Consider the following 13,949-nt stretch of genomic DNA (forward strand, 5'->3'; position numbering starts at 1 on the left):
TCTGTATCTTTCACCACACATGGATCATTTTTTGAATCCGATATTTGATACGCAATTTATGTCAACACATACTTTCTACCTTAAACAAACTCTTTAAGAGCTCTCCCTCGCTATATTTGGAGTTTATTTTCATTGTTCATTTCTTAATTGCAGAGGGGCATACATATATATATTCACCTATGCCCTTCTTATCATCCCATTCGTTCTTTTAATGCATTCCTCTTTAATGTTGCTCCTTTCGCCCATCATACTTCTTCACATTATAGTACTCATAATAAGGCACCAAAAGGGTTAAATCACCTTACTTTTACCCTACACTGTGTAAAGGCATGATGTGTCCATGCCTTATTGTTTAAGATTTATATATCTTTGGTACTATCATTACACCCCGTTCTCTAATATATTCACATCATTCATAGGCACAGAGAATAAGATCGTATCTATATGAAATACTTTTTTACGTGACCATCATTACAGCGATGGCACCACTTTGGCTTACTGCTTTAATACATCCCGCGGCGTTTCTCTGTGTGAACACCATTTATTCTGTCTACTAGATTTACTGGTATATCTCTCTATTTCACACACTGTGCCTCTATTCGTCGAAAGGGAAGTTGATTTTACCGATACTCTCCGGGAACGTAAGGGTTAAAACCTGTCAATCCCGCCTAAGATCATACGATTGGATAATGATCGTGATGTCATCTTGAAGGGCGGAGCTCTATACAGGTTTAAAAAGAGGCGCTCTCCATACCGCAAACTGCTCTTGATAAAGGCGATTTTCTTCGCCGAAACGCGCGTTGGGCATAGATTTAAGCGGATGTTTTTAATTTAGGATCCTCTTGGCTCTCTAACTTACCTTTACTCCAGTTTTCTGGTGGGACTAGATACTTACTTACTATTAGCAAGTTGATCAGGGACTTCCTTTCCCCCAAATCTCCTATAGTTGTTTTGGCACTTTGCTCTTACATTAACATTGCTGTTTTTTTTGGAGCACAGGTTTTTCCCGGTTTTGCTGCAAATCCACTCTGTTAGACTTTCATGTACTGGATACACCTATTGGTATCCATAATATCTATTTACTCTGTATTCTAAGGTTTGCATTTTGCTACATTTATTGTATCCTTTTTCTCCCTCTATAAGTAATCTGTTATTCCTATTGGCAACTTTGCCAGATATACACTTTACAGCTACTTCCTTGATTTATAATACCATTCTATGGTTTAGGTATTATTGTCTCCCATTAGGTCCTAATTTTAATTGTGTGTTTGTTCAGTATTTTCTCCCCAAGAGGGACCATTAAAGGAGTTTTTGTTTTTGGCTCTCTGTTTATACAGAGTAGCTTTTTATATAAGGATACATGGTCTTTTTGGGAGGCAGTTTGTGTTACATCTGCCACCCATTAGTCCTTTGTTCTCTCTATATCTTTAGGGGTTAGGCCCCAGTGTATCTTCTAACCATCACAACTTTGGTGGATGGACTTGCTCCACTCCGTACCAGCGCTGTTCTTCTCTATCATGCAAGACTTAACTAGGAAATCCCTCTAGTGGCTGTCTGAGTGACTGCCACTGAAGGTGTTCCTAGGCTCTAAGGTAAACATTGTATTTTCTCTGAAAATACAGTGTTTACATGAAAAATAGACACGTGCAATTTGTTTTGTTCCACATGTACATTCGGACGAATTTCGGGAAATTCTGACATTCAGATGCTTACGAATGTCCGAAGTGCCAAAGTTCGGTAGTTCGGAAGTGCCAAACCGAATGACATTGGTCCGAAGTGCGGATTTCTGAAAAGTGGCAAAACAAGAGAGAGGGAGGGGGAATTACGTGAATGATGACAGGAATCTTGACTAATAAGCTAATTCCTGGCACTGGGAGTCCTATAGATGTGGTTGTGGTGGAAGTCGGGGCACTAGGAGCCCAATAGATGTGTACTGGGCCGTCTTTAATAATGATTGGACCCTGGGCAAGCATTTCTAGCTTCTGTCAGTAATTTATCTCTAGATATAGCACGGGTCAGCATTCTTAGATTGTTCTGTTCCAGTGTAACAGGTAGAATAGACTTAATTTTATCAACATGCTTATTTCCTGCATCAACATCCACGGACTTTCTAGTCACTTTCTCATCTTTCATACTAACCTCAACACTTTCTGCAGTGGATCTCACCATTGCAGAAGCATTCACAACCATCTCTCCAACATGCCGGTTCCCTCTACCAATCGCCATTAAAATTTCATCAGTATCATCATCCGAAAAATCATTTTTTAATTCATCCAAACTGGGATATAACGGTACAACAGAAGGCACATAAGCAGGTGATGCTGCAGAAGCCTGAACATACTTTGTAGTCTGATCAGGAACAACCCATAACTGAGCACACTTTAACCATCATGCATATACTTCTTATCCTATTTTGGATCTCTACCTGGACCCCACTTTTTAAAACTTTTAATACACATACCTTTCAGCATTTGCAAATGAAAATAACTAAAGGAACCCTCTATTGGCCATGGATTACAAATCATAGTATCACAATTCTCTGATCATGCAACTAAATTTGTACAAAATGGCTTAGAATAGTTATCTTCAATAGTTTCTTGAACAAACTGGCATGGAATTTGGCCTAATCGAGGACCCTGATACTTGACTTGAGGAGGACGTATTAGGGACATCTTTAGATGATTTAAATTGTACAGAATTTTGTTGGGAATTTTTACCATTACTGGGGCCCATTTCCAACTTCACACAGATAACACTTTACAATATATGAGACTTTTTAAAAATACAACTATACATGCAGCGCTGCAATAAACAAATAATAAAAAAGAAAGAATCCCTAGGACAGGGATAGATTCAGTGTGTCCAGTTCATATCTCCAAAGGGGATAACCCTTGTATTATTTAGCAAAAAAAAAAAAAGGAGAGAAAGTGTAAACCTAAGACAGAACGTCTAGAGAACACATGTGAGATATGAAACTGACAAGGACATGTTGGTACCAAGTCATCTTTCAAAACGAAATGAAAATAAGCAATGTTGGCTCAATGTATATGGTACTTATCAGTGTGGACGCTGTGTAGCTTGTCGCTACATAGATAGAGATTCTAAGTCCATAACTGACTCCTCTGGTACACATATAATTCCAATCAAACAATTTTTCAACTGCAATTCAATGGGTGTAGTCTACCTCCTAACTTGTAAATGTGGTAAAAAATACGTGGGGAAAACAATACGTCCCCTCAAAAGACGAATGATGGAACACATCCACTCACATCCACTCAGTCTCATCCGACAGGGACACCCCTGTGGCTAGACATGCTAGAGCACACCATAGTGATACATTTTTGATACACCTTATCCCCCAATGGCCTCAATGAAGGATTCACATTCACCCCTTTATTGCATCATGACAATCCTTCTTATGGTTATATATTTATTGTTTGTCACCTTATATAATCTATATAATCATCATTACTACTATTTGATTATTATTTTGAGAATATGTCATTTTCATGAACTAACCAGCGGCCATTATACACTTCAGCCATGTAGAGTTTATCTTTGTCAAGCTTGTAGCACTATAATATTGCCCATATTCAATCTTCATTTCCCAAATATGTTTTCAAGTGGTACCTAGGTCCCATTTGAAACACGTTGGTAATATCTCTTTAAAAATGTGCAACCACTGATTACTGAGTTATCCCTTTAATGCATAAGACGCTGCTCTGGGAATTATGGTGGCAATGCACCAATGAGCAATATATTACCCAGGTGATTTCTACAGATTTATATCAATATTCTCGGATATCTATGAGCATTGGGGATTGGGTTAACATAGCAATCAGTGCCCATGGCAACGCAATACACTTGCGGTCCTGATCGGCACTTGGCTCCGCCCCTATACCCTCCCTCTCCTTTCGATTGGTGCACAAACACATGATTGATGGATCACGAACCAATCACAAACGACAAGTCATCGGGCTAAACGCCGCCTCCACTTACCGCTTATTGGCTAATACCTTGCCGCCGAACATACTTAATACGAGTCCGTGGACATTTCCACGTTGATAGCCTTTGAGAAAGGCGCTCTTTATAGCGCCGAAACGCGTTAGGCAGATTATGACTTTTTAATTACACAGCACTTTATTCACTTTACACGGTTTGGGGTGTGTTACTGAGGGAAGAGGATTTGTAGCCTGATTGGAGCGTTATGTAGGGAACTGATAGCTTTCTTTTGTTAAAACTGCATTTTTCCACTAAGGATGTATCCTATCACTAGTAGACAGCATTTAGCTACTATGTTACACTGAGCTTACAATATCCTTTAGTGTAGCCATTTCAACTGTGATGAGTATGTCTCTTTAGCTTTAGCTAATACCTCCCTACTGAGGATTTATTCGATCTCAGTATACTGTGGGGGTTCTTTATGCTGTATAGGTATTATGAGCGCCCTTTAGTTTAGCCACTGCTTGGTGTGCACCTATTTAGGCAATATACATACCGTCAATTTAAGCCTTTCCCTTAGCTCCCTGAGCTACTTATTTATTCTCTCTCCCTGTCAGGGTACCTGCTGTCTCTACCTCTGTGGAGGTGAGACACTTGGACGTTCTTCCTCGCAAAAGGGTTGAATCACTCGTTCCTCGCGGTTCCCTCGGCCGTTTACACGCCGGCCGCGAGGGATCCACTTCCTTTTATGACGCGGCGTTCAGTAGCCGACGTCATGACGACAACCCAACCCGATCTGTCAATCAAGTCCCAAGCACGAATGAGGATTCGCCGGGGGCGTGATTACCTGTTTAGAATCAGGGTATAAAAGAGGGCTTTCTACGTTTGTTCATTGCCCTGTCGTGGTTCTAGCTTGTCTAGTCACTCAGTGCTCTTGTATTCTGTTAGTTTCTTTGGTTTTGACCCGGCTTGTCTGTTCTACCTCGTTTACCTCTATTACCCTTTGACTCAGCTTGTCTGTTCTACCTCGTTTACCTCTATTACCCTTTGACTCGGCTTGTCTCTCGTTTACCTGCTCTCTCGTTCCCTCGACCTCGGCTTGTCTCTAGACCATTCTTTACTACTACTTACGTTAGTCCGGCCATTCTAAGGTCCGGTATACGTACCCTGTACCTGTTTGTACTCTGCGTGTTGGATCCCTGTCCCGACCCTGACATTACGACAGGGCCTTGGATCCTGCAGGTACAAACACTCAGGTTGGTCCTTCCGATTCTAGATTTGATGCCATGGATCACAGAATGGACCAGATGGCTCTAGCGCTGCAAGCTTTATTATCTCGATCTAGTAATCCACCGGAGGAGATGCGTGCTACGTCCATCTCTCCTGTAAGTTCAGGTCTAGAAGTAGCCACAGTAGGTGCTTCTTCCCGTATTACACCTCCTGTACGTTATGGTGGTTCTCCGGAGAAGTGCCGTGGTTTCTTAAACCAAATTGGTATTCATTTTGAATTACAACCTCGCTCTTACCCTACAGATAGGGCAAAGGTTGGATTCATTATCACACTCCTCATTGATAAGGCTCTGAGATGGGCCAATCCTCTGTGGGAGAATGAGAATCCGTTAGTCTATAATTATAATGCCTTTGTCGCTGCTTTTAGAAGAACTTTTGACCCTCCAGGTAGAAAGGTCAATGCAGCTAGATTACTATTGCGCCTTAGACAAGATAACCAAACCCTTGTGGATTATGCACTAGAGTTCAGGTCTTTGGCGGCAGAAGTTAAGTGGAATGAACAGGCCTATATAGACGTATTTGTAAACGGATTATCTGATGTAATCCTAGACGAGGTGGCTACTAGAGAGCTCCCTGAAAATTTGGAGGATTTAATTTCTTTTATTTCTCGTATTGACGAACGGTTAAGAGAAAGACAGAACACTCGTGATAATATTCGTAGACCTTCCTTTAAACTAGCGCCTTTATTTCAAAGTCCTCAAACCACTATCCCAGTTTTTTCTGAACCTATGCAAATAGGCAATACTCGCCTCTCAGAAGAGGAGAGACAGTACAGAAGAAGGGAGGGATTGTGTATGTATTGTGGAGTAAGAGGGCACCTTCACCTAAATTGTCCTAATCGTCCGGGAAACGCTCGCACCTAAGTTTCTCTAGAGGACAGGCCTTGGGTGTTTCTATTTTGTCCTCTATACACAATTATAGAGATCACAGGCTTCTACTACCGGTTTCTTTAGCATGGGAGAAGGGAGTAATAAAGACTATGGCATTGATAGACTCCGGAGCTGCTGAGAGCTTTATCGACCAAGTTTTTGTTTCTAAACACTCTATCCCATCTCAGCTAAGAGATACTCCCTTGGCCGTTGAGGCCATAGATGGTAGACCATTATCTGAACCTGTGATTTCTCATGAGACTATACCTGTTATTTTGACTGTTGGTATCTTACACGAGGAGGATATATCCCTTATGCTTATCTCTTCTCCTTCTGTTCCTATAGTTCTGGGGTATCCATGGTTAAAGAAACATAACCCTATTATTGATTGGGAGCTAGGGGAGCATGGGGTCAGGGTTGCCAGGACAGGTGTTTACAGAAAATCTCACCACTTTGCGTAGGTAATACACCGGTTAACTCCACCCAGTCTACAGACTTACAAATACCGTCTCGATACATAGATTTAAAGGCAGTCTTTGACAAGAAGAATGCTGATACGTTACCTCCACACAGGTCCTTTGATTGCAAGATTAATCTCCTACCTGGTACTATGCCTCCGAGGGGCAATGTATATCCTCTATCCACTAAGGAGAACTTAGTCTTAGAGGAGTATATCCGTGAGAATCTAGACAAGGGATTCATTAGGAGATCATCCTCGCCTGCCGGGGCCAGTTTTTTTTTTGTGAATAAAAAGGATGTCACGTTAAGGCCTTGCATTGATTACCGAGGTCTGAATAAAATAACTATCAGAAATGCATACCCAATTCCCTTGATTACTGAGCTCTTTGATCGTTTAAAGGGTTCCAAGATTTTCACCAAGTTAGATCTCAGAGGGGCGTATAACTTGGTGAGAATTCAGCAGGGAGACGAGTGGAAAACAGCGTTCAATACTCGATATGGGCACTATGAGTACACGGTAATGCCTTTTGGGCTCTGTAATGCACCGGCAGTATTTCAGGATCTGATCAATGAAGTTCTTAGGGAATTTCAACAGGATTGTGTTATTGTATATTTAGATGATATACTAATACACTCTAGAGAAATTGAGACCCACCACAGTCAAGTCAGAAGGGTATTGCGCAAACTCTTACAACATGGGTTGTACTGCAAATTGGAGAAATGTAGTTTTGATCAATCCCAGATAAACTTTCTTGGTTACGTGATTTCTGGGGAAGGCTTTAAAATGGATCCGTATAAACGAATGAGGATTCGCCGGGGGCGTGATTACCTGTTTAGAATCAGGGTATAAAAGAGGGCTTTCTACGTTTGTTCATTGCCCTGTCGTGGTTCTAGCTTGTCTAGTCACTCAGTGCTCTTGTATTCTGTTAGTTTCTTTGGTTTTGACCCTGCTTGTCTGTTCTACCTCGTTTACCTCTATTACCCTTTGACTCGGCTTGTCTGTTCTACCTTGTTTACCTCTATTACCCTTTGACTCGGCTTGTCTCTCGTTTACCTGCTCTCTCGTTCCCTCGACCTCGGCTTGTCTCTAGACCATTCTTTACTACTACTTACGTTAGTCCGGCCATTCTAAGGTCCGGTATACGTACCCTGTACCTGTTTGTACTCTGCGTGTTGGATCCCTGTCCCGATCCTGACACTCCCCCTTTTTTGAGTGGGTTTATTATTTATTAAATTTTTCTTATTACCTTTGTTCCTTCTATACTGTTCATGGTCTTGTATACTGATTAAATATTTTTTATTTTTTATTTTAAAGTGACAGATGATTCAGTTTCATATCTCACAAGTGTTCTCTAGACGTTCTGTCTTAGGAATAAACAAATAATAAAAATAATAGAAATAAAATGTATTCTACTGTGTCCAAACCGTGCATCCAATATAGTGACTAAATTTGGTCACTCAGTGGGATTGTTATATCCACTATATACAACTTAACATGAGACTCTAACCCATGATATAATAAAGTATGCTGTAATAAAATATAATATTATGCAAAATATTATAATGCACAGCTACTTGGGGACTCAAACCCTTTTAACTACTGAGTACAACAAAAAGAAAAAGCAAAACAAAAACAAAAAAACATTACTTTTCTGCAACCACAAAGAAATTGTTCAGAGAATCCAAACAGGGCAAAGAACACAAAAATAAAACCGAAAACGTTCTTACCCGATTTGGATTCTCTCCGCTTCTGACATCATATTCTTGTGGTTTAAATTCATCAGACAACAATGTTTTCTCTCAGGTATGAAGACAAGGAATGAACACAGCAGAAATACGAACTCGGAGGGCAGCACTCTTCCACACAAATGTATGGCAGAATACTACTCTTAATTTAATGGTAGGAAACTCAGATCTTATATAAAATTCTGTACATATCCAAAAAGGGGTTGTTCTTCAAAGAACTTAAAACACACCTTGCATTAGCTGGTCAAAAGATGTTACTTGATTAAACAAACACTTTCCAACAGTCATAAAGATAAGGTGTTAACAGGATATAGGGGGCTGTAGGGAACAGTGGCGGATCCAGAGACTGATCTCGGGAGGGGCACTTTTATATTATTTAAAGAAATAATCCACGCACAGTAACCACTACAGCTCTGTGTAGTGGTTATGGTGCCGGGACCCCCTCCCAGAGTAAGTAGTCAAACCGTTTAAGAACAGTTTGACAACTTACCTGGGATCTGCTGGGATATGGGGCTGTAGTAGGGCATAGGAGCAGTGGTGTAATGTGAGGGGTGCATTGTGTGTGTGGAGGGGGTGTAGTGTGTGAATGTGTGGGGCAATGTGTGTATGGGGGTGTGTGTGTGTGGGGCAGTATGTGTATGGGTGGGCAGTGTATATGTGTGAGGTGCAATGTGTGAATGTGTATGGGTGTGTGTGTGTGTGTGTGGGGGGGGCAGTATGTGTATGGGTGGGCAGTGTATATGTGTGTGGTGCAATGTGTGAATGTGTATGGGGGTGTGTGTGTGGGGCAGTATGTGTATGGGTGGGCAGTGTATATGTGTGTGGTGCAATGTGTGAATGTGTATGGGGGGGTGTGGGGCAGTATGTGTATGGGCGGGCAGTGTATATGTGTGTGGTGCAATGTGTGAATGTGTATGGGGGTGTGTGTGTGTGGGGCAGTATGTGTATGGGTGGGCAGTGTATATGTGTGTGGTGCAATGGGTGAATGTGTATGGTGTGTGTGTATGGGGGGAAGTGTATGTGTGTGTTTGTGGGGGGGGCAGTGTGTGTATGGGGGACTGTATGTGTGTGTGTGTGTATGGGGGACTGTATGTGTGTGTGTGTATGGGGGACTGTATGTGTGTGTGTGTGTGTATGGGGGACTGTATGTGTGTGTGGGGGGCAGTGTGTGTATGGGTGGGCAGTGTTTATATGTGTGGGGCAGTGTGTTTGTATGTGTGGGGGCAGTGAGTGTATGGGGACAGTGTATGTGTGTTTAGGGGGCAGTGTATGTGTGTGTGTGTGTATGGGGGGCAGTGTATTTGTTTGTGGGGGCAGTGTGTGTATGGGGGGCGGCAGTGTATGGTATGGAGGGTAGGGGGGCTTTTTGATAAAAAAAAAATAAAAATAAAGAATTTATAAAATTAAGTACATTTATGTCTCCTCTCCATTTTTACCTTTACTGGGAGGAGGGAGGACATTTCTCCATCCCTGGTGGTCTGGTGGGGAATCCCTGGTGGTTAGAGTGAACTCTAGCCCATAGCTCCATGCTCGCGAGAGTAGGACCCGGAGGAGCTGCAGGCTGAGCTCCCGGGTCCTCTCTCCCTTCCTCCCCTGTCGGCTGCCAGTGGGAGGGAGCTGCAGGCTGAGCTCCCGGGTCCTCTCTCCCTCCCTCCCTGCGGACCGGGGAGGGAGATCTCTGCAGCCCTGCATTTGCCCCGTTGCCACCCCCCCTGGATCTGCCAGTGGTAGGGAACAAGAAGAAGATACAAATCAGGATCAAATAGAGCATCCTGACATTACTCAAACATTTGTGATGGGAAGGGGAAAGGTGGTCATTAACCCATATCAACCGGTAAACTAATTATCTCCCAGGAATAGAGAGCCAAACACAAAACATTAAACATAAAAGTACCCTAAAACATAATAAAAACATACAATAACCCCACATACTATACATTTTCAAATAGCACTCAGATCTATGCAGTGTAGGATAAACGGCACCGTGTTAAAGTTCGGGAGCTCCTGCGGCCGCAATACAGTGTGCTTCGCCTGGCTCTCAGGTAGCATTTGCTCCCCTTAGTCTCAGACACCTTCCCTCCAAAAGCGGTCTCCTGGCGGGTTGCAAAGTGGTTCAAAACCCTGGCCCAAGTTGTCCGGGAACCGCACGGTCACCTCATGCCCAAAATAGTTACATAACATCCGTGGCTAAGTACTGCTGTGGACCATTCGTGGGTTTGGTTCATGTGAACGGCCGCCATGGAGTTAGCATTTGTTTACATTTGAATGAAGGGAAAGTGCCGAACCAGGGGCACCCAGGGAAAGCTGCTAATGGCTGCTGGACAAGATCCCTCCCGAACAGGGTCTCAGACCTGGACCACAGCCGGTGGGCAGGGCCCAGCTTCCACACTCCTCTAAGAGACTATTGCAAACGTTTGTGGGAAGCATTTGTCACATATCTTCCTCCTCCCGGGGAGAATAACCAGACCTCAGACCTCCAATCAGTCAGTCTGGTGACCTTTCCAAAAGGTTCAGTTATCCAGAGGGCCTCCTGCCACAAGATGACAGTTTCCCCTCCCTGGAACTTATTCTGCTGCTGCTGTTTCCACTCCCAATAACTCACACTGCTGCTGGGGAGTGAAACCGACTGTCTCCCCTCCCTGGAATGCACACTGCCGCTGGGGAGTGAGACCGACCGTCTTCGCTCACTGTAACTCACACTGCCAATGGGGTTGGAGGACGATACCCTCCTCTCCCTGGGATGCACTCGGCCGCTGGCGAGTGAGACCGACCGTCTCCACTTCCTGTAACTCACACTGCCGCTGGGGATGGAGGACGATACACTCCTCTCCCTGGGTTGCCAAGTTCATAAGCTCAATCAGTTTGGAATCTGGCGGCGTTATCCGGTGAAACAAGCATACGTAGTCCTGTTCAAGCTCCCACTCCAGAAGCCAAAAAAGTCATATCCGCCTGCATTTCCGCTATCTCTATAAGGCCCAAGCTGTCTTTCCTCTCATTGTGGATGTACCAGAAGTAGGAACTGTCTAGGTTTCCGAATGCCATGCCATGCGGAAAAACCTCCCACAAAAGTACAGGGCATTCATAGTTCTCTCCCTCGATGCATTTATGCTCAACCAGCGGGTAGAGGCTTGCCACATGCCACTGCAAGGCCCGGTATGAGTCATCCAGTCACACTTCAGTCATGACCAGCGTCTTCAGTTCTATCGGTATGAGTCATCCAGTCACACTTCAGTCATGACCAGCGTCTTCAGTTCTATTACCCAGTCCTCTAATGGCTGTTCTCCCAGGAACGGCATCAGCAACTTCAGTTGTTCCCATCGGCGCTGTTTGGTGGTCGGGAGGTCCTCCCTCCGGAAAGGGTCGAATTTCGTTGAGGTCCTCTTTCCAGAGATTGTTTTGGAGCGCCACCCTCCATTCTAGTTTTCTCCTTACTGAGATAGGGTCATCAATACAGCGCAGAACATCCTGTAGCCACTGCTGGAGTCTTGCGTCGAAGTGGGATACTGCACGATGGTACATGCCTTCCATATCCCTACTTCCCGTAGGTGGGTGTCCCCGAAGAAGGTCCAGTGGGCTGGCTTTCCTCTTTGCTGCTCCGCTGGGTACAGAGCTGAAGACCACGTGCCTAGTGTCTCGCAATCTGTCAGAGCATTGCCAAGATAGCCCACAACAATGCTCTGAGATCGTGATAAGCTTACTTCACAGTTAGACAGGAGGTCGCACTGTGTGGAGGGGCCCCGCACCGGGAGGCATAAAGGGCAAGCCTCCGAGCCCCCTCCCTATGTCGGGTCCTCAGTCACTGACCGAATACCGGGCGAATCGGTCTTCCCTAAAGTGACTTAGGCAGCAAGTTAAATCACCTGATTAGAGAGCCGCCTTTGAATATTTTTTTTTTTTTGTCAATCTTTCTTTTATTAAGTCATTTGATTCAGGTGGTAGAGAAAAAAGTAAAGGAGTTTATCGGATTGTACACAAGATATTTTTCACAGTATGACAAGATATACTCCTAGATCTGACTGCCTCATTTGTTTTGGTAAGGAAAACAAGAAAATAAACATGCTAGCCAAATTTGTCAAAACTGTCAATAGTGATAAAACACAAACATTAGCGGAGAAGCTGTCTTGACAACAAGGCTGTTAGGTAAGTATATATGCTGATTTAGCAAGATGGGGATATAAAATGTCAGCAATAAGCATAAAGAGGGCTCAAATAAATCTGGTTGTAATAACTGACATGTTGCTCAGTAATAGAGCCGCCTTTGAATATGAATATGAAATACTGATGTGGTGGTTATTATTGACTGTCATAGGCTCACACATTTAGAATAATGAGTTGGTATAACTTACTTTTGTATCCTATTCACAAATCCATAAGGGCACCAATATAGACCATAATGCCGTACAAATATACTAACAAATAACAAACTACAGTGTAGGTTGTATATGCTAAATAGCAGCTTTAAAAGTAAGCATGATATATGACATTTAAAATGACTGAAAACGGTGGGGCCAACTGAATAACTGAATAGATGCATATATTCAGGGCTCATGCCACCAGTGGAGGTTAAGGCCCAGGGGGAATTCTTACCAATTATTCAATAAGCATGTTCAAGTTGATCACTTAGGAACACAGACAATCAGCAGCATGAGGACATCCATGTCGTCAAACCACTATGATGTCTGCCCGGTACACAAATTATATGTCTAATATTCGCCAGAAGACCTGATGCGAGGCAAGATTTATTTTGTGTATTCTGCTAAATCCTTTTCCAGATTTTCATGCTTCACTCTACTGTGGGGCACAAGTGGTAATTATTTTGCTTGTAAAGTTAAACATCACAACAACTGCCAAGAAGCTCATATTTATTTTTTGTTTGTTAAATTTTATTTTAAAATCCCTTTGAACAAAAATAACACTATTATTTACTTTATCGGACTACTAGTCTGTGATTAGGCACTGGCAATCAGCAGTTACAAAACATGTTAATTTTGTGTTGTGCCCTTGTATTTTTCTGACTTCCCTAGATTATTTTTAATGAAATAAAATCAGCGATATTGTAATGTGTGGTGTTGCAGAGTCCCAGTCACAACCCTCCAGTTTCTAGTTATCAGTGAAGATCGTAATACAATATAAAAGATGTAGTTGGGAAGTCCAAACAAGTATGATTGTATATTGGTGCCCTTTGCTATTATTTATATGGCACCCACACATTTTTTAAACTGTGTGCATGCATAGTGTACCACCAAAATTAATACATTTTTCCTCTCTCCAAAGGTTTTTGTGGCAGGATGCATCACTGTTGCTACAGAGACAAAGGACAGCATCACCTTGGTAATGAAATAAGCAATATTTTTCTGTCCCTCTTTTCTATCCAAATATCACTCTTTTCTAGGTGCTTGATATTGTTGGTGTGTCTGATTGTATAACACTCAACTGATGAAGCAAAATCTACAGCTAAACAAAATCGACCAAAGAATACTTATTGATACAAAGTATATGTGCACTTTATGTTTTGAGCTCATTGGTATTATATTGTGTTCACATCTATATACACTCTTCCTCTGCCTGGAGTCTCATGATTTCATCTGATTTCATTTATTAGCACAGTGCTGTTGATACTAGAATCAATGTGAGTGTTCATTT

At 42.7% G+C, this 13,949-nt stretch overlaps 2 protein-coding genes across 4 annotated transcripts in view; both read left to right on the forward strand.

The window, feature by feature from the left end:
• Nucleotides 1-13,949, forward strand: part of CCDC86 (coiled-coil domain containing 86) — a 248,143-nt gene that overhangs the window by 86,418 nt on the left and 147,776 nt on the right. The gene's annotated exons all lie outside the window — the stretch shown is intronic.
• The window catches only part of LOC134575655 (uncharacterized), a 185,474-nt gene that overhangs the window by 56,860 nt on the left and 114,665 nt on the right, over nucleotides 1-13,949 (forward strand). For all 3 annotated transcript variants that reach the window (XM_063435005.1, XM_063435006.1, XM_063435004.1), the window contains exon 4: nucleotides 13,581-13,637. In XM_063435005.1, coding sequence (XP_063291075.1) covers nucleotides 13,581-13,637 — 57 coding nt within the window. The remainder of the gene's footprint in view (nucleotides 1-13,580; nucleotides 13,638-13,949) is intronic.

Source organism: Pelobates fuscus, chromosome 10 (genome assembly GCF_036172605.1).
Source record: "Pelobates fuscus isolate aPelFus1 chromosome 10, aPelFus1.pri, whole genome shotgun sequence".
Taxonomy (NCBI): Eukaryota; Metazoa; Chordata; class Amphibia; order Anura; family Pelobatidae; genus Pelobates; species Pelobates fuscus.